The sequence below is a fragment of the Ictalurus punctatus genome, chromosome 6 (genome assembly GCF_001660625.3).
Source record: "Ictalurus punctatus breed USDA103 chromosome 6, Coco_2.0, whole genome shotgun sequence".
In the NCBI taxonomy this organism is placed as follows: Eukaryota; Metazoa; Chordata; class Actinopteri; order Siluriformes; family Ictaluridae; genus Ictalurus; species Ictalurus punctatus.
This window is the reverse complement of record NC_030421.2, coordinates 1170746-1195480: the sequence shown is the minus strand read 5'-3', so window position 1 is coordinate 1195480 and position 24735 is coordinate 1170746. Positions and strand designations below refer to the sequence as shown.

General features: G+C 39.8%; 4 protein-coding genes across 4 annotated transcripts; 3 read left to right on the top strand and 1 right to left on the bottom strand.

Annotated features, from left to right (window-relative positions):
* Positions 1–720: 720 nt before the first annotated feature.
* LOC108266919 (E3 ubiquitin-protein ligase TRIM35) lies at positions 721–5737 on the top strand. The gene is made up of 6 exons (XM_053680655.1): positions 721–1879; positions 2269–2364; positions 2457–2687; positions 2816–2838; positions 2925–3043; positions 3494–5737. Exons 1-6 carry the CDS (start codon positions 1481–1483, stop codon positions 4036–4038), a joined length of 1413 nt encoding a protein of 470 aa, XP_053536630.1. The 5' UTR covers positions 721–1480; the 3' UTR covers positions 4039–5737.
* A 1292-nt stretch (positions 5738–7029) lies between these two features.
* LOC108266212 (zinc-binding protein A33) lies at positions 7030–10830 on the top strand. Its single transcript, XM_053680658.1, has 6 exons — positions 7030–7851; positions 8241–8336; positions 8429–8659; positions 8788–8810; positions 8895–9013; positions 9470–10830. Exons 1-6 carry the CDS (start codon positions 7453–7455, stop codon positions 10012–10014), a joined length of 1413 nt encoding a protein of 470 aa, XP_053536633.1. The 5' UTR covers positions 7030–7452; the 3' UTR covers positions 10015–10830.
* A 3130-nt stretch (positions 10831–13960) lies between these two features.
* On the bottom strand, positions 13961–16277 carry LOC124628232 (uncharacterized). Its single transcript, XM_053680680.1, has 2 exons — positions 16206–16277; positions 13961–16125 (listed from the first exon to the last, which is right to left on the bottom strand). Exon 2 carries the CDS (start codon positions 15038–15040, stop codon positions 13961–13963), a length of 1080 nt encoding a protein of 359 aa, XP_053536655.1. The 5' UTR covers positions 15041–16125; positions 16206–16277.
* A 3035-nt stretch (positions 16278–19312) lies between these two features.
* On the top strand, positions 19313–23340 carry LOC108266893 (E3 ubiquitin-protein ligase TRIM35). Its single transcript, XM_053680672.1, has 6 exons — positions 19313–19953; positions 20344–20439; positions 20532–20762; positions 20891–20913; positions 21000–21118; positions 21564–23340. Exons 1-6 carry the CDS (start codon positions 19555–19557, stop codon positions 22106–22108), a joined length of 1413 nt encoding a protein of 470 aa, XP_053536647.1. The 5' UTR covers positions 19313–19554; the 3' UTR covers positions 22109–23340.
* Positions 23341–24735: the final 1395 nt, after the last annotated feature.

Here is a 24735-nt window from a genome sequence, read left to right as displayed (position 1 = left end):
ATCTATACAGCGAAGCAATAAATAAATAAAGCAATAGGATGTCCAACAAGCACATATGGGTGTCACGGTCAGGTGGCCACATACTTTTGGCCATATAGTGTACAGAACTACTGCTATGTGAGTGTCAATGAGAGGCTGAAAATGATCCAATCCACAAACCCAAAGAAGAGCTGCTCAGTGGTATTCCTATGGTGGTGTCTCTGGTGGCATTGATTAAAGGGATAGAAGAAAGCTGATTTGCACCTGCACTAAAATAGAATATCTCTGTGTTACAAATGTCTATAAAGTGACAGAAATTCAGTAACTCACTCTGAACTGTCCAGTTTACAGTTTCGGTCCCGCAGTACATCGTTCAGCAGGTTCACTCCTGGGTCTCCTTGTTTATTGCCATACAGATCCAGCTCTTTCAGCTGTCATGAGGTGTGTGTGTGTGTGGCTGGGTGTATGTAAGACAGACACAGAAAGAGAGCGAGAGAGAGACAGAGAAAGAACTCACCGCAGTATCTCCAGGGTACAGTGTGGATTCTGCAGTCCCTCAGAGAGCAGCTTCACTCCTGAAACTGGCAGGTTATTGCCCCTCAGATACAGTTCCCTCAGACTGGAGGATTTAGAACTGAGAACTTTGGACAGAATTGCACAGCTTTCCTTTTCAAGATTACATGAACGCAGCCTAAGAGAGATGTAATGATAAATCAGAACACTGACATCTCATCACACACACGGTGCCTTCTGAAACTACCTCACTTCTTCTGGTTTTGCTGCAAAAACCCTAACAAACAGAAGCTACAAGTACTTAAATACAGTCACTTATTTGGCTGTCTTAATCAGAAAAGAAAGATCCAAGAGATCATGGAAGTCAAAGGAATCAAGTCTAGCTTTACCTCCCGAGCCTACATAACAGCTCTGATTAATCACACATGGAGCTGGCTAGGACAGGGGCTTGGGTGCCAATATTTAAGAGAGTAGTAATTAACTGGCATATACAGGGCACCTCGTAACGATGCAATGGTTGCAGACCCCACTCCCCCCTCCAGCTGCAGACCCCACTCCCCCTCCAGCTGCAGACCCCACTCCCCCTCCAAACTTTTTATTCTCAGTCCAGAAGACAAGTGCTGTTAATGAACTCGTATTCAGAATTTAAACAGAAGTGATCTTTATCTGCTGTTTCTGCTGTCTGTATTGAGTGGAACAGGTCATATCCTGTCTCTCTAAAACTCCTCCCATTAAGGAAGTACAGAGTCCGAGACGACTGCAGTCCTTTTGCAGTGTTCTGCTCTGGTGAGTTTAGTTTTATTTTCGGTTTATGGAGAATTCTGAGTCTCGTTTTCAGCTCTGTGAAAGGAAGTGATTACTAACTGGACCTGCAAAGTCGTATATTAACTTTAAACAAACCTGAAATCAGGGTGTGATTACTTTTGATCAAAGTGAAAGTGGATCTGAACATTCGGACTGGAGAGAACAACAACAGCAGCAAAATAAAATGGCTTCTAAGTTTTCAGAGGAGGATTTCTCTTGTCCTGTGTGCTGTGAAATCTTCACGGATCCTCTTCTCCTGCGCTGCAGTCACAGTGTGTGTAAAGTGTGTTTGCAAAAGTTCTGGGAGACCAAAGGATCCAGAGAATGTCCTGTTTGTAGGAGGAAGTCGTCTATGAATGAACCTCCCAGAAATCTGGCCTTAAAGAACCTGTGTGAGACTTTCTTACAGGAGAGAAGTCAGAGATCTTCATCAGCGTCTGAAACAGTCTGCAGTCTGCACAGTGAGAAACTCAAACTCTTCTGTCTGGATGATCAACAGCCGGTGTGTTTGGTGTGTCAGACTTCAAAAATACACACCAACCATCAATTCTGCCCCATTGATGAGGCATTAACAGACCGTAAGGTAAATAAAATGTTCCTGTAAAAGGTACATGTAAAAAAGAGTTTATTCTACATATCAATATCTACAGGTTCAATATAAACACAGTGTAATAATTAAATAATAAATGATAATTGCCTTGTGATAAATTTAGTAAATAATAACAAATGTGAGTCTGCTATTCCATCATCTTCAGATTTTCAGCATCTGAAGTGTCTCCTGTATAAACAGGAGCAGATCTTCCATGTTAGACTAAAGCAGTGTACACCAATAAACCCACATCCTATAAGTCTACACTTTTCATTGTTTCTTCTGTACTTGGTGCATTTGAAAAGCTCTAATGAGTGCTTGTAAGAGAGAATACAGCTATTACTAAACACAGAGTCTCCATGCAGTGTGTTGATTTGTTTCAGGAGGAGCTGAAAACTGCTCTGAAGCCCCTACAGGAGAAACTGAAGATCTTTAAAGACTGTAAACTGAACTGGAGTCAGACTGCAGAACATATAAAGGTTAGAATCAATAAGATGGCTTTGATATTAGAATGATATTTTGCATCGCTGCAGAATCAGTTCTATTTCATTTGATTTCCTCTTCACTGCAGATTCAGGCCCAACACACAGAGTGGCAGATTAAGGAGGAGTTTGAGAAGCTTCACCAGGTTCTACGAGATGAAGAGGCAGCCAGGATAGCTGCACTGAGAGAGGAAGAGGAGCAGAAGAGTCAGATGATGAAGGAGAAGATTGAGAAGCTGAGCAGAGACATATCATCTCTTTCAGACACAATCAGAGGCGTAGAAGAGGAGATGAGAGCTGAAGACGTCTCGTTCTTACAAGTGAGGATCAATTAGTCAGTATTTATACTGTGAGAAAGTAAAACTTCTTTCCATCATCAGAAACGTCACATTTCAGTGGTGTAAAAATGTCAATCAGATCCACTGATATTTGCTTTGTTGTTTTACAGAACTACAAGGACACAGTGAGAAGGTGAGTGATGTGCTTCCTGTCCCTCTTGTTCTCTGTGTTTCTGACTCCAAACCCACAGCAGCACTGACTCCTGAATGTTTTTGCAGAGCTCAGTGCACACTGCAGCATCCAGAGGAGCTTTCAGGACCACTGATCCATGTGGCAAAACATCTGGACAACCTGAAGTTCAGAGTCTGGGAGAAGATGCAGGACGCTGTCCAATGCAGTAAGAATCTCCGTCTTTCTATTTCTCTCTCTGTGCTTTTGTTAATAACACTAAAGTGTTTTTTATTGTGATGTTGTATTTTTGTATTTGTTTTGGAATTGTTGCTGTTATTATTATTATTATTATTATTATTATTATTATTATTATTATTAGACACCTTTTGAACTGATGTAATGAAATGTTAGGGAACTTTTATTTTGAAAGGCTTCTGATGCGTCAGACTGTTCAGTGGTTGAAGCGCGAGTGTAAAAATGGATCGTTGCAGCGGCTTACAAAAGCTTTAGATTTACAATTCTTATAAAGATTGTTCACATTTGTAATTTAAATACACCCAGTTATATATGTTTATTCATTAATATTGTAATTACAGTTATCATTTCTTAAATTAAGAATTAAGAAGATTAAGTTAGTTTAACTCCATCGTGTGTGTGTGTGTGTGTGTGTTTTCAGCTCTTGTAACTCTGGACCCCAACACTGCTCATCCTGACCTCATTGTATCTGATGATCTGACCAGTGTGAGACTCAGTGATGAGGAACAGAAGCTTCCTGATAATCCAGAGAGATTTGATGTTGGTTGCTGTATCCTGGGTTCTGAGGTCTTTAACTCAGGGACACACTGCTGGGACGTTGAAGTAGGAGACTGTACAGAGTGGTTTGTGGGTGTGATGACAGAATCTGCTCAGAGGAAGGGAGATATATTCTCCAGAAGTGGAATCTGGTTTGTGGGGTATTCTGGTGGTAAATATGGAACATGGTCTACACCACAGCCACCCACTCTCCTCTCAGTAACACAGAAGCTCCAGAGGATCAGAGTGCAGCTGGACTGGAACAGAGGAAAGCTGTCGTTCTCTGACCCTCTCACTAACACACACATACATACTTTCACACACACATTTACTGATAAATTGCTGCCATTTATAACTGTTGGTTGTAATAAATCTCCTGTAAAGATCCTCCCACTTCAGTGCTCTGTAAGAGTGAATCAGATCAGTTAGAGCTGATATTGTTTTATTCCAATTCATTAATGAAATATTGCTGATGAAAAGATTCATGTTCCTTGTGAAAGTCTGTTTTTACTGAAGCACTGAACACTTCATTGTGGAATTTATTTTGAAGTGTGTAACGACACAAGACGGTTAACAGGAAGTAAGCGCAGGAGCAATGTCTTTATTAATAAACCAAGCAAACAAAACACAGGGAACGCGGTCTATACTGAACTAGACTAGCTGGATTAAACATGGGACTAGAGTCTAGGCATTACACCAAAACAGGACATGGAAATAAGACCGCTAGCATGCTACACGCATTCGCTACTACATTCTAACATATTGATCTAATACTGCGCGAAGTGCACAGCAGCACAAGGGGTTTAAATAACCAACAGAATTAAACTAAATCACAGACACCTGGAGTAAATCAACCAACGCTCGCACACAGGGAGAATCAAAACAAACGAACCGCGCGTGTCCATACACAAGAGTCTCGTGCACGCGCGCTCAGCAGCAGTCTTTGCGCTTCGATGCCGCAGCGCCCTCTGCCGGCGGTAGCGTAACAAAGTGTTCTATAATTATTTCGTCTCACCTTATCAGTTACATCAAAATAATGTGAAAACTCAAAATAATCAGATATCTCGGATATTAATATATCTTGAAATTCCAAGATATTCATTGAAATATTTTAAGTGAAAATAACGACCTACTGCGTGGAAATTTACAGACCACATCTCAACACCTGCAGGGTCCTGTAGGTTCATCCTGTACAACATCAAGAAAATCAGACCCTACCTCACTGAACAGGCTGCACAGATACTAGTCCAGGCTCTTGTTATCTCAAAACTGGACTACTGCAACTCACTACATTCAGGCCTCCCAGCAGCTCCATCAAACCCCTTTAGATGATTCAGAAAGCATTCTGAATCAGCACGCCTTGTCTTCAACCAGCCCAAGAGAACCCATGTCACACCCCTCTTCATCTCACTCCACTGGCTTCCTGTAGCTGCCCGCATCAAATTCAAGGCCTTGATGCTCACCTACAAGACCTTGTCTAGAACAGCACCCTCCTACCACAGCTCTCTCCTGAAGGCTTTCGTTCCCTCACACAATCTGCGATCGATTAGCGACCGACGTTTAGCAGTTCCCACTCAGCGTGGCGCAAGGTCCCTTTCCAGAACCTTCACACTAACTGTTCCTCAGTGGTGGAATGAACTTCCAACCTCAATCCGGACCACAGAATCTCTCTCCATCTTCAAAAAACAGCTAAAGACCCACCTCTTCCATCAACACCTAACAAACTCATTAAAAAAAAAAAAAAATTGCACTTTCACCTCTACTCTGTGCACTTTGCTTCTTCTGGAACTCAATTAATGGATCTTGTATGGTAGCACTACTTGTATTGTTCTCTGCTTGATATTTCGCTTTGCTTGTATTTTTCTCATTTGTAAGTCACTTTGGATAAAAGCGTCCGCTAAGTGAATAAATGTAAATGTAAATAATGAATTATTAAATAAAAATAATGGGATAAAGTTCAAATAACTCCATAGTACATTTCCCCACAACTTTCAGTTCAGGGCTTCCAGAAACAAATAAACCACAGAATGAATTTAAAATCATAAAAATATGATTAAACATAGATCTCTATCTCTATTCCTTTTATTCCTGAATTTAAATCATTGTAAATAAACCGAGGCTTTGAAGACTGGTGTCTTTACTGTATTTGTATTGTTAGCGCTATGCTGTTAATCCTGGGTGAAATGTGAGTGTGTATTTTTCAGCATTTATCTGAAAGCTACATTCTGAACTACTACTACACTCAGCTCAGAACCTTACATATAAATAAGTTCTCCTGTCATTTAAACTTTTCCAGTGTTGAGTGTCTTCATCTTTAATTTACTGCATACGTACAAAATACATTTTAAAATCCTAACTTCATTTATTTAATATTCACACATGGTTTTTTTTATAAGGAATAAAATCCTGTCAGAAATGGGATTTGAACCCACACCTCCATTTAGAGACCAGAATCCTCCTTTAACCAGGAAGAAGGTCTGAACCTGGAGCCTTAGACCGCTCGGCCATCCTGTCACTACAGCTGTGTGTTTCCTCCCTTTTTTCCACCTGTTTACAAACACAATCATTAGACTTGCAGTTTACAGTTTCGGTCTCGCAGTACATCGTTCAGCAGGTTCACTCCTGGGGCTCCTTGTTTATTGCCATACAGATCCAGCTCTTTCAGCTGTGATGAGGTGGGGGGGGGGCTGGGTGTGTGTAAGACAGACACAGACAGAGAGAGAGAGAGAGAGAGACAGACAGACAGACAGAGAAAGAACTCACTGCAGTCTCTCCAGGGTACAGTGTGGATTCTGCAGTCCCTCAGAGAGCAGCTTCACTCCTGAATCTGGCAGGTTATTGCCCCTCAGATACAGTTCCCTCAGACTGGAGGATTTAGAACTGAGAACTTTGGACAGAATTGCACGGCTTTCCTTTTCAAGATCACATGAACGCAGCCTAAGAGAGATGTAATGATTAATCAGAACACTGGCATCTCATCACCACACAGTGCCTTCTGAAACTACCTCACTTCCTCTGGTTTTGCTGCAAAAACCCTAACAAGCAGAAGCTACAAGTACTTAAATACAGTCATTTAGTTGGCTGTTTTAATCAGAAAAGAAAGATCCAAGAGATCATGGAAGTCAAAGGAATCAAGTCTAGCTTTACCTCCCGAGCCTACATAACAGCTGTAATTAATCTCACATGGAACTGGCTAGGACAGGGGCTTGGGTGCCAATATTTGAGAGAGTAGTAATTAACTGGCATATACAGGGCACCTCGCAACAGTGCAGTGGTTGCAGATCCCACTCCCCCTCCAGCTGCAGACCCCACTCCCCCTTTCAACTGCAGACCCCACTCCCCCTCCAGCTGCAGACCCCACTCCCCCTTTCAACTGCAGACCCCACTCCCCCTCCAGCTGCAGACCCCACTCCCCCCTCCAGCTGCAGACGTCTCTCCCCCTCCAAACTTTTTATTCTCAGTCCAGAAGACAAGTGCTGTTAATGAACTCGTATTCAGTATTTAAACAGAAGTGATCTTTATCTGCTGTTTCTGCTGTCAGTGATGAGTGGAACAGGTCATACCTGTCTCTCTAAAACTCCTCCCATTAAGGAAGTACAGAGTCCGAGACGACTGCAGTCCTTTTGCAGTGTTCTGCTCTGGTGAGTTTAGTTTTACTCTCGGTTTATGGAGAATTCTGAGTCTCATTTTCAGCTCTGTGAAAGGAAGTGATTACTAACTGGACCTGCAAAGTCGTATATTAACTTTAAACAAACCTGAAATCAGGGTGTGATTACTTTTGATCAAAGTGAAAGTGGATCTGAACATTCGGACTGGAGAGAACAACAACAGCGGCAAAATAAAATGGCTTCTAAGTTTTCAAAGGAGGATTTCTCTTGTCCTGTGTGCTGTGAAATCTTCACGGATCCTGTTGTTCTGCTCTGCAGTCACAGTGTGTGTAAAGTGTGTTTGCAGAAGTTCTGGGAGACCAAAGGATCCAGAGAATGTCCTGTTTGTAGGAGGAAGTCGTCTATGGAATATCCTCCCATAAATCTGGCCTTAAAGAACCTGTGTGAGACTTTCTTACAGGAGAGAAGTCAGAGATCTTCATCAGCGTCTGAAACAGTCTGCAGTTTGCACAGTGAGAAACTCAAACTCTTCTGTCTGGATGATCAACAGCCGGTGTGTGTGGTGTGTCGAGATTCAAAAATACACACCAACCATAAATTCTGCCCCATTGATGAGGCATTAACAGACCGTAAGGTAAATAAAATGTTCCTGTAAAAGGTACATGTAAAAAAGAGTTTATTCTACATATCAATATCTACAGGTTCAATATAAACACAGTGTAATAATTAAATAATAAATTATAATTATCTTGTGATAAATTTAGTAAATAATAACAAATGTGAGACTGCTATTCCATCATCTTCAGATTTTCAGCATCTGAAGTGTCTCCTGTATAAACAGGAGCAGATCTTCCATGTTAGACTAAAGCAGTGTACACCAATAAACCCACATCCTATAAGTCTACACTTTTCATTGTTTCTTCTGTACTTGGTGCATTTGAAAAGCTCTAATGAGTGCTTGTAAGAGAGAATACAGCTGTTACTAAACACAGAGTCTCCATGCAGTGTGTTGATTTGTTTCAGGAGGAGCTGAAAACTGCTCTGAAGCCCCTACAGGAGAAACTGAAGATCTTTAAAGACTGTAAACTGAACTGGAGTCAGACTGCAGAACATATAAAGGTTAGAATCAATAAGATGGCTTTGATATTAGTATGATATTTTGCATCACTGCATAATCAGTTCTATTTCATTTGATTTCCTCTTCACTGCAGATTCAGGCCCAACACACAGAGCGGCAGATTAAGGAGGAGTTTGAGAAGCTTCACCAGGTTCTACGAGATGAAGAGGCAGCCAGGATAGCTGCACTGAGAGAGGAAGAGGAGCAGAAGAGTCAGATGACGAAGGAGAAGATTGAGAAGCTGAGCAGAGACATATCATCTCTTTCAGACACAATCAGAGGCGTAGAAGAGGAGATGAGAGCTGAAGACGTCTCGTTCTTACAAGTGAGGATCATTTAGTCAGTGTTTATACTGTGAGAAAGTAAAACTTCTTTCCATCATCAGAAACGTCACATTTCAGTGGTGTAAAAATGTCAATCAGATCCACTGATATTTGCTTTGTTGTTTTACAGAACTACAAGGCTACAGTGAAAAGGTGAGTGATGTTCTTCCTGTCTCTCTCGTTCTCTGTTTCTGACTCCAAACCCACAGCAGCACTGACTCCTGAATGTTTTTGCAGATCTCAGTGCACACTGCAGCATCCAGAAGAGCTTTCAGTACCATTGATCCATGTGGCAAAACATCTGGACAACCTGAAGTTCAGAGTCTGGGAGAAGATGCAGGATGCTGTCCAATACAGTAAGAATCTTTCTTTCTTTCTTTCTTTCTTTCTTTCTTTCTTTCTGTGCCTTTGCTAATAACATTAAAGTGGCCTTTACAGTGTTGTTTCATTTCTGCAATGTTTTCTAATTATTATTATTATTATTATTATTATTACATGCATATGTGGTCACCTTTAGAACTGATGTAATGTCAGGGAACTTTTATTTTGAAAGGCTTCTGATGCGTCAGACTGTTCAGTGGTTGAAGCGCGAGTGTAAAAATGGATCATTGCAGCGGCTTACAAAAGTTTTAGATTTACAATTCTTATAAAGATTGTCTACATTTGTAATTTAAATACACCCGGTTATATATGTTTATTCATTAATATTGTAATTACAGTTATCATTTCTTTGGTTTAGGCTAATGTTAGCTAGTTCCATGCTAAAGTAATGTTTAAGTTAGTTTAGCTCCATCGTGTGTGTGTGTTTTCAGCACCTGTAACTCTGGACCCCAACACTGCTCATCCTAACCTCATTGTATCTGATGATCTGACCAGTGTGAGACTCAGTGATGAGGAACAGAAGCTTCCTGATAATCCAGAGAGATTTGATGATTATTTGTGTATCCTGGGCTCTGAGGTCTTTAACTCAGGGACACACTGCTGGGATGTTGAAGTAGGAGACTGTACATGGTGGGATGTGGGTGTGATGACAGAATCTGCTCAGAGGAAGGGAAATATATTCTCCAGAAGTGGACTCTGGTGTGTCGGGTATACTGATGGTAAATATGGAACACGTTCTACACCACAGCCACGCACTCTCCTCTCAGTAACACAAAAGTTCCAGAGGATCAGAGTGCAGCTGGACTGGAACAGAGGAAAGCTGTCGTTCTCTGACCCTCTCACTAACACACACATACACACTTTCACACACACATTTACTGATAAATTACTGCCATTTATATGGGTTGCTTGTAATAAATCTCCTGTAAAGATCCTCCCACTTCAGTGCTCTGTAAGAGTGAATCAGATCAGTTAGAGCTGATATTGTTTTATTCCAATTCATTAATGAAATATTGCTGATGAAAAGATTCGTGTTCTTTGTTAAAGTCTGTTTTTACTGAAGCACTGAACACTTCATTGTGGAATTTATTTTGAAGTGTGTAACGACACAAGACGGTTAACAGGAAGTAAGCGCAGGAGTAATGTCTTTATTAATAAATCAACAAATAAAACCCAGGGAACGCGGTCTATACTGAACTAGACTAGCTAGATTACACATGGACTAGAGTCTAGGCATTACACGAAAACAGGACATGGAAATAAGACCGCTAGCATGCTACACGCATTCGCTACTACATTCAACATATAGATCTAATACTGCGCGAAGTGCACAGCAGCACAAGGGGTTTAAATAACCAACAGAATTAAACTAAATCACCGACACCTGGAGTAAATCAACCAATGCTTGCACACAGGGAGAATCAAAACAAACGAACCGCGCGTGTCCATATACAAGAGTCTCGTGCACGCGCGCCCTCTACCGGCGGTAGCGTAACAAAGTGTTCTATTATTATTTCGACTCACCTTATCAGTTACAAAATAATGTGAAAACTCAAAATAATAAGATTATATCTCGGATATTAATATAACTTGAAATTCCAAGATATTCATTGAAATATTTTAAGTGAAAATAACGACCTACTGCGTGGAAACTAATAAAAATAACGTGATAAATTTCAAATAACTACATAGTACGTGATACTTATGTAAAATGTGATTTATTTATTTTTTTAAAAATAAATTTGCAAAGATTTCAAACAAACTTCTGTCATGTTGTCATTATGGGGTATTGTTTGTAGAATTTTGAGGAAAATAATTAATTTAAGCGCTGTGAATATTTTCCGGATGCACTGTACTCACAGGTACCGTGGATCGACATACATACACATATCATTCAGCCACCGACTAAATGTTGCGATCACATCACGTGATCTCCGGCACCAATTCGCCTCAATGCACGTGCCACCAGTGCCGCTCTAACAAATTAGCCTTGAGGTGTTCACCTCATTATACCATAACAAAGCCTGAATGTACCTGAACGGAAGCGGAAACCAAAAATGCCAGGACCGCGAGAGACTCAGAATCACCAAGACACCTATCTGCTTGTCAAAATAGGGGTCCTTAAATAATCGGGTAGCTCTCATCCTATTGGTCTGCCAAAACCATATCCCAAGCAGAGCCAATAGGATAACCAAATCACTTACCCTGCCACACATATAAATAAGTTCTAAATAAATAAGTAAACTTTTCCAGTGTTGAGTGTCTTCATCTTTAATTTACTGCATACGTACAAAATACATTTTAAAATCCTAACTTCATTTATTTAATATTCACACATGGGTTTTTTTTATAGGGAATAAATTGGGAAGTGGGATTCGAACCCACGCCTCCATTTAGAGACCAGAATCCTCCTTTTACCAGGGAGGGCCAGTCCCACGTAGGTGTAGAGCGCTGACTAGCCAATAGAAGGCGAGGAAAATCCGGAAGGCGGGTCGGACGAACCTAACGTAGAAATATCAGTCGAATCCCACATTGGATAAAATGTGATTTTAAAAAAAACTTGTTTTAACGTTGAATCCATAAAAATATGATAAACTTATATGAAAACAATATGATGTAAAAATAATAATAATAATAATAATAATAATAATAATAATAATAATAATAACAACAGTTATTTCCCAAGAGTTTTCTTTGTTTAAAGTGAGCAAAATGTAAAAATTATCATTAATAAACCATTATTGATGGGGACACAGGATTTGTAGCTATTTACCAAAATCCAAGCTTGTGCTTGGCTTGCAATCAGACATGCCATGCACAGACCTTAGATACTGTGTTATTTTCCACCTCTGCCTCTCAGCCTCATAGAATGAGGACCGCTGAAACTCTGCCCATGTCGTCTATAGCTATAGTGACATCTTGGCTTTTCCAACCACTGCAGTGCCAGTAGGACTCCTAACAATTCTACAGTGTACACTGATAAATAATCGGTCGCCCTTTTTTGACTGCTACTTCATACAGAGGAATGAAAAAAGCTGCACCAGTGCGGCCAGTCTCAGGCTGTTTTGACCCATCTGTATATATGAGTAATTTATCCTGATATTGGTCCATATAGTTTTGAATTATTATCCCTTGTGGTGCTATTTTCAAATTCTCTTCTAATATTTGTTGTAATCTTGTATCTACAGATGTTTTTATTAATCTCCAGGGTGGTACAGTTGGTATCACCACAATGGGGATTACTTGTAGCTGATTGAGACCTGCATTTTGTGCCTTTGCATTTCCTAACCATCCAAAGTAATTAAAGTTAGTCCTATAAAACTCAGCATTCTTGTAAGATGGCTTTCATGGGGTGAACCCTGCTATGCCCTTGTAGATTTACCCAATATGCCAGCATGATCTTAACCCTCCTGATACACAACGGCATCCCTCCTGTCTCCATCTGTAATGCAGTCACTGGTGATGATTTAAATGCTCTAGTACAGATCCGAAGTGCTTGTGCCTGTTCCACATCGAGCTTTTTAAGATTTGATTGCGATGCCGACATATATGCTAGGCAGCCATAATCAAAGGCGGCCCTCATAAGAGCGTGATATATATTTATGAGCGATGCCCAACTTGCTCCCCAGTCTCACCCTGACAGACATCTCAGAACATTACTAATCTTTTTACATTTGTTTTTCATTTTATCAATATGCAGACCCCAGGTCAGCTTCACATCAAAAAACATTCCCAAAAATCTCACAGCCTTGACCTGTTCAAGATCTAGCCCATATAATTTAAGTGGTACTGTTTTATGACGTTTAGAGAAACATTTACCTTGTGATTTTGAAATTGATAGTTTAAATCCCCATTCATTTGCCCACTGTTCTACTTTCCCGATTGCATGTTGCATTTTCTTTCTTAAATATTCTATATTCCGACTCCTAACCCAGAGTGCCCCATCATCCGTATAAAGTGACTTTGATATATATCCTCCGACCTGATCAAATATGTCATTAATCATAATATTAAACAGTATTGGGCTACATACACTGCCTTGTGGGGTACCATTTTCCACTGCATACTTATCTGAGTACTCTGCACCTACTCTAACTTCTATTGCTCTTCTGTTCAGGAAGTCTAACATCCAATTATACATCTTACCATTTATTCCTAATTTGTCAAGTTTAAATAGAAGTCCATCCTTCCAAAGCATATCATACGCTTTTTCAACATCAAAAAATACAGCAATTACACTTTTTTTTAGTTTGAGCTTTCCTAATTTCTGACTCTAGGCATAATATAGAATCCATTGTCCCCCTCCCTTTATGAAATCCTGACTGATATGGTGAAAGAAGCCCTTTACTTTCTATATAGTGATCTAGTCTATCTGTTACCATCCTCTCCATAGTTTTGCCTAGCTGTGACGTTAATGCTATGGGTCTGTAGCTTGCTGGATCTGACGGGTCTTTTCCAGGTTTGAGTATTGGAACTATAACTGCCTGTTTCCATGTTAGTGGGATTTGTCCTGTATTCCATACCATATTGAACAGTCTTAATACTATATCAAGTGTGGTGTCTCTCATGTGATCTAACATGCTATAGCATATACTGTCTTTCCCTGGTGTCGTTTGCCGTGCATTTGATGTGGCCCTTTTTTAATTCAAATAGAGTAAATGGCAAGTCCAACTCTCCCCCTGATGTAGTCCTTCTTTCCACTATCCCTGGGGTTTTTGGGCAAGTGTCTGATCTCTGCACTGCTTAGCTGTTGAGGATAGATTTTCAGTACTGTGGATCTTCACAAAAGATTTTACCAAGAGTTCTGCTTTTTCTGCATTGCTGATCGCATTTATATTATTGCTACTCGACACTGTATTTCTACACTGTTTCTAATTCCGCTAATTTTCCTAATTGTTCTCCATATGTCTGATAGCTGGGTTTCACTTTAAATTTTTATTGCAGAATTGTCTCAAATACCCACGTTTGGCTGATCTGATTGTTCTCCTAACTACTGCTTGTGCCCTTTTATAGTTGATCAAAGTTACCAGTGTATGGTGAGCTTTGAGTTGCCTAAGAGCTTTATTTCTCTTTTTAATTACTATAGTACAGCTCTCATTCCACCATGGCACGCTCTTTCTTTGTTCAATTCTTGTCTTTTTAGGAATTGTTTCTTCAGCTGTTTGTATAATTGCCCTAGTCACTTTCCTGTTCATTTCTTCTACATCTCTAATATCCTTATTCACTAATTCCACACATTTTATTTCACTTAGCATTTGGAACATCTGCCAATCAGCTTTATCTAACCTCCACCTTGGTGTTTTCAATTCGCTATCCTGGTGTATCTCTACTTCTATCCTGGTTATTATTGGATAGTGATCACTACCTACTGTCGACTGGTCTAAAACCTCCCATAAGCTGATTCCTGCCATTTCAGTTGACATTATCGTCAGATCAATAGCGCTTTCTGTGTTATGTGAACTACTATACTGTGTGCCCTTCCCGTCATTAACACATACCAGGTTTTTATCATCTATAAATTCCTCTATTACTGACCCATTTATATCGGTGTTCTTACTCCTCCATATCGTGCTGTGTGCATTAAAATCCCCACACCATACTGTTTTCCCTTGTGTCACCCCACATACTGCATTCAGTGTATCAGTGCTCAGTCTATTACAGGGATTATAAAAGTTGACTATCATTATACTGTCTTTTCCTGTCTGTATTCTGACTACCACAGATTCATGTTCTTTCCCTTTATTGACTAGGTTATATTTCACATCATTTCTTACAAAAGTTGCTACCCCTCCACCTTTACCCGTTTCCCTATCGTTTCTGATTGTAGTATATCCATAAATCACAAAGTCTAACTGTGGTTTTAACCACGTCTCTTGCACACATATTACCTGAGGTTTATCTAACAGATCAGTCACAAACTTTTTGAATTCTTGTCCATTAGCTATAAGACTCCTGGCATTCCACTGCAATATAACTAGGATCATGAAGAGCCACCAGCCCATGACTGAGAATTAGAGATTCCTGCAGTTACTATTACATTTCTGACAGTATTTAGTGACATCACACTGGGCGTACTATTGTCCTAATTGCGTTTGTTTATGTGCTTTATAACAATAGGCAGATCTGCAGTAACGCAAACGATCGTGACATTGCCTCGTTTTGACAACGTATTTATGACAATCAGGTGCATTACAAACATCACAAACATATTTACACCTATGGTCTCTACGTCTAGTAAAACTGTGACAGTAGTCGTACACGTATGGTGTACCTATTCACGCTTTCAGATTCTTAATCATGAAATAATGGTCGTTGTGCAGATACAAGAACAAGGTTATGAGGCACGTAATTGGACGTATACCGTTCCAACATACCAGTACACGTTCTATGGAACACCACTATTTTAATATTAACATTTTTAAACCAGTTTACCAGAAAATTTAAACAAAACATTTTGAAACAACTATGGTTATAAAAAAACTAGTAAAAAATAACACAAACAGTAAACAGTATCGAATCAACAATTAATACAAGCAAACACACAGATGTATGAAAACGTATTGTACAACTCACCTGAGTTTGTTTTTTTTAAGTATGTGTACAACCTGCTTTAACAAATCCATCTTCAGGTTTTGGTTATGACCAACGTGGCGATTCTCTCCAGCATGGAGTCTCTGTGTAGCTATAATATGTTTATGCGAGATGGTGTGTCGTTGTAAAGTTTCCATCACAGATTGATTATAAACACTCTGCTTCTTCTCAATGCCGTCCTGACGCTCCTTGATGACAGCAAAACGCTTTTCAAGGTCCGCAATATGCCCCTTGATTGTCTTGAAACCGGTTTATATTAGCTCAAATAAGGCTCTGTTGTCTTTAACAACCGGTGACTCACGACTGTAAAATTCTTGGTCTGAAGGTAGAGTCTCAGAGTCGTTGTCTTCCGCAGTCAGACATTCACTGGCACGTGTTTCTCCATGAGCCTGGGAAAATGCACAAGCGTCCCACGATTCAAACAACTCGTGATCCCAGCTCAAAACGGACTCTATATCGAACTATTCAGAGGGAGCTCGTTCATTCACAGCTGACTCTGAAAAAGTAAACATGAGTTAGGAAACCAGTACGAATTAGGAAGATACAACTCTCTTTTTTTAAAGACATACTACATACCGTCTGCCGGCCCGGGGGAACAACTTGACCTCTTAAGTTCCGGTGTTGTAGGTGTCACTAAGTCTGTGTCTCTACAATCATCAGTCGGAGCATGTACCTGAGCATGTCTCCGGTCGCTAGCACCCACCACACAATTTTACAGGCATGAACACTTATAAATAATAACACATGTATGTACCGCTTGCCTTGTGCAGAAATTTTATTTCCTCAACGATGTCCAGAACAGACACAGCGTCAGCATCACCTGCAGTGCTAGAGACCTGTTTAACCATTACAACAGTCACATGATTCATTTATTAATCAATAAACATTCTTAATAATAATAATAATAATAATAATAATAATAATAATAATAACACTTACTGGTACGATAGACAGGCATCTCCTATTCCTCAAAATAAAAAGCCATTAACACCCCAGACACTGACTCATTAACATAAACAAAGTGATAGGATTACACCCACCCTTGGTCATAAATTAAGTGTACCTACAGAACTGTCGGTCAGGAAAACACAAAGAGTCATGAGTTAGGTTCACATACAGAACAGTCCGATAGAGTCATAAATTTACGCGATCTACAGAAACTGTCTGCCGTTGAAACACGTGTGGATGGGGAGTGTACTGAGAGAGAGAGCTGAATTGTTTTTTAACCTCATTCCTGCTTTATCCAGCGATTGGAAGACATCTAGCGAAAAACTTGTCTTCTAGTTTAAACAACACGTGCGATTCTTTTATACAATACTTTAACATTTACCTCTTAAAGGGTTATATTTAGAAGGTATGTAATATGCGCAATTCTTTTAAACAGCTTTTTTTATTTTTATTTTTTAACCTTTTACCTCCTAAATTTTTTATTCAAAGTCAACCCATTCTCCCAAAAAATTTAATCAACAGTTGTTTTCATTTATTTCACAAACAAATATTCTGCTCATATATGTTCACATTCAACCATCATGCTTTTTCTAACAGTGTAGTTACACAAAACAAAATCCCCCACATAGTAACACACACATATACCCAATATTAAACATCTGATACTCTTTTCTTACATCAGACATATTTCACGTAAACCATCCTTAAGCTTCAAATAAAACAATATCACAACAAAGTAATTTCAGAAAATAAACATTCTCTTATACCACAAAAAAGAATACATTTGTGTGTGATTAACACTGGAAGAAACACATTTCACAACAGTCTCATTAACATAAACACATTTGTTGGGGGAGATCCCCCCCACACCCCCGGGAAAGGTGCCAGAATGACCCACTGACACAGTCCATAGGGTTACCCCCCACCCCTGGTCATAAATTAGGTGTACCTACAGACCTGTCGATCAGGAGAGCAAAGAAAGAGTTATAAATCAGCACACAACTTTGATTGACACTTTGACAGAAAGTGTATGATATAACTACCGAACAGCCTGAGCTAATGTTAGAAAATATTAGAGTTCAATTGGTGGGTTTGAATTATATGTTTTAATCTAAATGCTATAAGTTTGTTTTGTATTACAAAATGTTATTTTATTTTTATTTAATTTTGTATTGTTTATATAAGGAAGTACATTGTGTTAAAGCCAGATGAAATTGTACAAGGTGTCAAATTGGTTAACAATTTTGGCCATGTTACTTTAAGTAACTTTAATGTTACTATACTGTAAGTTTTCAGTATATACATCGTTTACATCAATAGAGAACTGTGAATGACTGAGCATCATCTCTTTAACTAGGAAAAATAATTATAAAAGATAAAATTGTGTGGTTGATAAGTGCATAAGAGCAGACAATCCTGTACTATACCTTTATTTACAGACTTGATTAATAAGAACAGAATCACACATACAGGAATGTAAAATCACGTCTTTGCAGTGCAAGAGTTCATCATAATCCTGTGCATGAGCTTCATTCCACATCAGGATGGTTATTGTTAGGATTCTGGACTATATAGACTTTGGTGACTAGATGGAGACATTCTGCATTTACTTTTTTCCACTTGCCTGTTTTTTCCACTTGCCTGCTAATCATTTAGGGATCGAATGCATGTTTACACCATACGCTTACTTTTACCCCAGGGCTGGGTGAGACAGACACAGAGACAGAGAGAGAGAGCAAAAGAGAGATAGACAGAGTGAGAGACAAAGACAGAGATAGAGGCAGACAGAGAGAGATAAACAGAGAGACAGAAGGACAGACAGACAGACAGACAGACAGAGAGAGAGAGAGAGAGAGAACTCACCACAGTCTCTCCAGGGTACAGTGTGGATTCTGCAGTCCCTCAGAGAGCAGCTTCACTCCTGAATCTGGCAGGTTATTGCCCCTCAGATACAGTTCCCTCAGACTGGAGGATTTAGAACCGAGAACTTTGGACAGAATTGCACGGCTTTCCATTACAAGATTACATGAACGCAGCCTAAGAGAGATGTAATGATTAATCAGAACACTGACATCTCATCACACACACAGTGCCTTCTGAAACTACCTCACTTCTTCTGGTTTTGCTGCAAAAACCCTAACAAGCAGAAGCTACAAGTACTTAAACACAGTCATTTAGTTGGCTGTTTTAATCAGAAAAGCTCCAGCTGCAGTCTCCTCTCCACCTCCAGCAGGGGAATCATCTTTTGACGTGACCTTTTATGAGAAGTGTACGTAACTTGGATAAACTAACTCTGAAATACCTTTATGTAAAAAAAAAAATGTAGCCATTTCCATTCAGGCTTTTAATCAGTCTGTGTTTTAGTGAACATTGTAAAGCTCTTGTACTTCACTTAAGTTTAAGATTAGAATTTTTTTCACATTCAAACAGAGATAGGTTTCATATACTTAAAAATAACTCATATTGTGTTACACTACATTAAAGTTATTTTAATTATTATTTTTTATCACACAAAGGCATAAAAGATGTCTGGGGAGGCAACAATTCACATGTCCTGTTATCAAAAATGCGGCCTGATAAACTTTTTATTTTCAGTCCAGAAGACAAGTGCTGTTAATGAACTCATATTCAGTATTTAAACAGAAGTGATCTTTATCTGCTGTTTCTGCTGTAAGTGATGAGTGGAACAGGTCATACCTGTCTCTCTAAAACTCCTCCCATTAAGGAAGTACAGAGCCCGAGACGACTGCAGTCCTTTTGCAGTGTTCTGCTCTGGTGAGTTTAGTTTTATTCTCGGTTTATGGAGAATTCTGAGTCTCATCTTCAGCTCTGTGAAAGGAAGTGATTACTAACTGGACCTGCAAAGTTGTATATTAACTTTAAACAAACCTGAAATCAGGGTGTGATTACTTTTGATCAAAGTGAAAGTGGATCTAAACATTCGGACTGGAGAGAACAACAACAGCAGCAAAATAAAATGGCTTCTAAGTTTTCAGAGGAGGATTTCTCTTGTCCTGTGTGCTGTGAAATCTTCACGGATCCTGTTGTTCTGCTCTGCAGTCACAGTGTGTGTAAAGTGTGTTTGCAAAAGTTCTGGGAGACCAAAGGATCCAGAGAATGTCCTGTTTGTAGGAGGAAGTCGTCTATGGAGAATCCTCCCTCAAATCTGGCCTTAAAGAACCTGTGTGAGACTTTCTTACAGGAGAGAAGTCAGAGATCTTCATCAGCGTCTGAAACAGTCTGCAGTCTGCACAGTGAGAAACTCAAACTCTTCTGTCTGGATGATCAACAGCCGGTGTGTGTGGTGTGTCAGACTTCAAAAATACACACCAACCATAAATTCTGCCCCATTGATGAGGCATTAACAGACCGTAAGGTAAATAAAATGTTCCTGTAAAAGGTACATATAAAAAAGAGTTTATTCTACATATCAATATCTACAGGTTCAATATAAACACAGTGTAATAATTAAATAATAAATTATAATTGCCTTGTGATAAATTTAATAACATAATAACAAATGTGAGTCTGCTATTCCATCATCTTCAGATTTTCAGCACCTGAAGTGTCTCCTGTATAAACAGGAGCAGATCTTCCATGTTAGACTAAAGCAGTGTACACCAATAAACCCACATCCTATAAGTCTACACTTTTCATTGTTTCTTCTGTACTTGGTGCATTTGAAAAGCTCTAATGAGTGCTTGTAAGAGAGAATACAGCTATTACTAAACACAGAGTCTCCATGCAGTGTGTTGATTTGTTTCAGGAGGAGATGAAAACTGCTCTGAAGCCCCTACAGGAGAAACTGAAGATCTTTAAAGACTGTAAACTGAACTGGAGTCAGACTGCAGAACATATAAAGGTTAGAATCAATAAGATGGTTTTGATATTAGAATGAAATTTTGCATCACTGCATAATCAGTTCTATTTCATTTGATTTCCTCTTCACTGCAGATTCAGGCCCAACACACAGAGCGGCAGATTAAGGAGGAGTTTGAGAAGCTTCACCAGGTTCTACGAGATGAAGAGGCAGCCAGGATAGCTGCACTGAGAGAGGAAGAGGAGCAGAAGAGTCAGATGATGAAGGAGAAGATTGAGAAGCTGAGCAGAGACATATCATCTCTTTCAGACACAATCAGAGGTGTAGAAGAGGAGATGAGAGCTGAAGACGCCTCGTTCTTACAAGTGAGGATCATTTAGTCAGTGTTTATACTGTGAGAAAGTAAAACTTCTTTCCATCATCAGAAACGTCACATTTCAGTGGTGTAAAAATGTCAATCAGATCCACTGATATTTGCTTTGTTGTTTTACAGAACTACAAGGCCACAGTGAGAAGGTGAGTGATGTGCTTCCTGTCTCTCTCGTTCTCTGTGTTTCTGACTCCAAACCCACAGCAGCACTGACTCCTGAATGTTTTTGCAGAGCTCAGTGCACACTACAGCATCCAGAGGTGCTTTCAGGACCACTGATCCATGTGGCAAAACATCTGGACAACCTGAAGTTCAGAGTCTGGGAGAAGATGCAGGACACTGTCCAATACAGTAAGAATCTTCCTTTCTTTCTTTCTTTCTTTCTTTCTGTTTCTGTGCCTTTGTTAATAACACTAAAGTGTTTTTTATAGTGATGTTTCATTTGTGTAATGTTTTGGAATTGGTATTATTATTATTATTATTACACACATGTGGTCACCTTTTAAACTGATGTAATGTAAGGGAACTTTTATTTTGAAAGGCTTCTGATGCGTCAGACTGTTCAGTGGTTGAAGCGCGAGTGTAAAAATGGATCGTTGCAGCGGCTTACAAAAGTTTTAGATTTACAATTCTTATAAAGATTGTTTACATTTGTAATTTAAATACACACGGTTATATATGTTTATTCATTAATATTGTAATTACCGTCATCATTTCTTTGGTTTAGGCTAATGTTAGCTACTTCCATGCTAACGCAATGTTTAAGTTAGCTTAACTCCATCGTGTGTGTTTTCAGCACCTGTAACTCTGGACCCCAACACTGCTCATCCTAAACTCATTGTATCTGATGATCTGACCAGTGTGAGATTCAGTGATGAGGAACAGAAGCTTCCTGATAATCCAGAGAGATTTGATGATGGTTGCTGTATCCTGGGCTCTGAGGACTTTAACTCAGGGAAACACTACTGGGACGTTGAAGTAGGAGACTGTACATGGTGGTATGTGGGTGTGATGACAGAATCTGCTCAGAGGAAGGGAGATATATCCTCCAGAAGTGGAATCTGGTATGTGAGGTATTATGGTGGTAAATATGGAACACGTTCTACACCACAGTCACCCACTCTCCTCTCAGTAAAACAGAAGTTCCAGAGGATCCGAGTGCAGCTGGACTGGAACAGAGGAAAGCTGTCGTTCTCTGACCCTCTCACTAACACACACATACACACTTTCACACGCAGATTTACTGACAAATTACTGCCATTTATAAGAGTTGTTTGTAATAATTCTCCTGTAAAGATCTTCCCACTTCAGTGCTCTGTAAGAGTGAATCAGATCAGTTAGAGCTGATCTTGTTTTATTCCAATTCATTAATGAAATATTGCTGATGAAAAGATTCATGTTCTTTGTGAAAGTCTGTTTTTACTGAAGCTCTGAACACTTCATTGTGGAATTTATTTTGAAGTGTGTAACGACACAAGACGGTTAACAGGAAGTAAGCGCAGGAGCAATGTCTTTATTAATAAACCAAGCAAACAAAACACAGGGAACGCGGTCTATACTGAACTAGACTAGCTAGATTACACATGGACTAGAGTCTAGGCATTACACCAAAACAGGACATGGAAATAAGACCGCTAGCATGCTGCACGCATTCGCTACAACATTCAAACATATAGATCTAATACTGCGCGAAGTGCACAGCAACACAAGGGGTTTAAATGACCAACAGAATTAAACTAAATCACCGACACCTGGAGTAAATCAACCAACGCTCGCAGACAGGGAGAATCCAAACAAACGAACCGCGCGTGTCCATATACAAGAGTCTCGTGCACGCGCGCTCAGCAGCAGTCCTTGCGCATCGACGCCGCAGCGCCCTCTGCCGGCGGTAGCGTAACAGTGTTCTATTATTATTTCGACTCACCTTATCAGTTACATCAAAATAATGTGAAAACTCAAAATAATAAGATAATATCTCGGATATTAATATATCTTGAAATTCCAAGATATTCATTGAAATATTTTAAGTGAAAATAACGAACTACTGCGTGGAAATTTTCAGACCACATCTCAACAACTGCACGGTCCTGTAGGTTCGTCCTGTACAACATCAAGAAAATCCCACCCTAACTCACCGAACAGGCTGCACAGTTACTAGTCCAGGCTCTTGTTATCTCAAAAATGGACTACTGCAACTCACTACTTTTGGGCCTCCCAGCCAGCTCCATCAAACCCCTTCAGATGATTCAGAATGCTGCAGCGCGCCTCGTCTTTAACCGGTCCAAGACAACCCATGTCACACCCCTCTTCATCTCCCTCCACGGGCTTTGGATAAAAGCGTCCGCAAAGTGAATAAATGTAAATGTAAATAATGAATTATTAAATAAAAATAATGTGATAAAGTTGAAATAACTCCATAGTACATTTCCCCACAACTTTCAGTTCAGGGCTTCCAGAAACAAATAAACCAGAGAATGAATTTAAAATCATAAAAATATGTTTAAACATAGATCTCTATCTCTATTCCTTTTATTCCTGAATTTAAATCATTGTAAATAAACCGAGGCTTTGAAGACTGGTGTCTTTACTGTATTTGTATTGTTAGTGCTATGCTGTTAATCCTGGGTGAAATGTGAGTGTGTATTTTTCAGCATTTATCTGAAAGCTACATTCTGAACTAGTACTACACTCAGCACAGAACCTTACATATAAATAAGTTCTCCTCTCATTTAAAATTTTCCAGTGTTGAGTGTCTTCATCTTTAATTTACTGCATACGTACAAAATACATTTTAAAATCCTAACTTCATTCATTTAATATTCACACATGGGGTTTTTTGTAGGGAATAAAATCCTGTCAGAAGTGGGATTCGAACGCACACCTCCATTTAGAGACCAGAATCCTCCTTTAACCAGGGAGAAGGTCTGAACCTTGAGACCTTGCGACTGGCACCTTAGACCGCTTGGCCATCCTGACACTACAGCTGTGTGTTTCCTCCCATTTTTTCACCTGTTTACAAACACACTCATTAGACTTGCTGACCACACACACACACACACACACACACACACACACACACACACACACACACACAGAGAGAGAGAGAGAGAGAGAGAGAGAATTCCCTAAGGTATTCATTACATTTATTCATTTAGCAGAACTCCCTTGGCAGGTAATATGGCCACATGCTAACCGCTAGCAACTCATCTCTCACCATCTCATCTCATCACCATCTCTCATTCACAAACATCACTATTCCCCCATCCTTCCTCTTGTTGCTCTCCTTTCCAATCCTGTCCACTCTCACAAGTTGAATTCCGTCCAGTGTAACCAGTGAATCCGTCCTGAGATCGTTCAACCACGTCTCCGTGAAGCACATGATGCTACACTCCCGGTACTCCCTCTGCAGCCTGGTTAGCGCCGTTAGCTCTTCCGTCTTATTGGAGAGAGATCTCACATTCCCCATAATAACGGATGGAATGAACGGTTTGTACCGTTTTTTTCTCTCCTGGCATTTAAGTCCAGCTCTGCTTCCTCTTCTCCTTCTCCTAATTTCCTTGGGGATCACTGGTCTTTCTGTAGGAAGTATCTTGGTGTTGCTCAGTTTTAACAGCTGCTCCCTAGTGTAAACAACAGAGCCGTGGCTGAATGGGTCTCCCAATGCGGAGCGGTACAGTCCAACAAACAGAAAGATAAATATTGCTAACCTCTATTGCTAATAATTGTGTACCCCTAAAGACCCAGCACCACCTGCATCTGTGGGGCATCCTCAAACGGAAGGTGGAGGAGCACAAGGTCTCTACCATCCTCCAGCTCCATGATGTCATCATGGAGGAGTGGAAGAGGACTCCAGTGGAACCTGTGAAGCTCTGGTGAACTCCATGCCCAAGAGGGTTAAGGCAGTGCTGGAAAATAATGGTGGCCACACAAAATATTGACACTTTGGGCCCAATTTGTACATTTTCACT

Bases quoted from the DNA above. Each gene is read 5' to 3' on its own strand.
- LOC108266212 (XM_053680658.1), top strand. From the start codon at position 7,453: ATGGCTTCTAAGTTTTCAAAGGAGGATTTCTCTTGTCCTGTGTGCTGT. The intron at 8,337-8,428 runs GTTAGAATCAAT...TCTTCACTGCAG, and splicing joins AGACTGCAGAACATATAAAG to ATTCAGGCCCAACACACAGA. The intron at 8,660-8,787 runs GTGAGGATCATT...GTTGTTTTACAG, and splicing joins AAGACGTCTCGTTCTTACAA to AACTACAAGGCTACAGTGAA.
- LOC124628232 (XM_053680680.1), bottom strand. From the start codon at position 15,040: ATGGGCTGGTGGCTCTTCATGATCCTAGTTATATTGCAGTGGAATGCC.
- LOC108266919 (XM_053680655.1), top strand. From the start codon at position 1,481: ATGGCTTCTAAGTTTTCAGAGGAGGATTTCTCTTGTCCTGTGTGCTGT. The intron at 2,688-2,815 runs GTGAGGATCAAT...GTTGTTTTACAG, and splicing joins AAGACGTCTCGTTCTTACAA to AACTACAAGGACACAGTGAG. The intron at 3,044-3,493 runs GTAAGAATCTCC...GTGTGTTTTCAG, and splicing joins GCAGGACGCTGTCCAATGCA to CTCTTGTAACTCTGGACCCC.
- LOC108266893 (XM_053680672.1), top strand. From the start codon at position 19,555: ATGGCTTCTAAGTTTTCAGAGGAGGATTTCTCTTGTCCTGTGTGCTGT. The intron at 20,763-20,890 runs GTGAGGATCATT...GTTGTTTTACAG, and splicing joins AAGACGCCTCGTTCTTACAA to AACTACAAGGCCACAGTGAG. The intron at 21,119-21,563 runs GTAAGAATCTTC...GTGTGTTTTCAG, and splicing joins GCAGGACACTGTCCAATACA to CACCTGTAACTCTGGACCCC.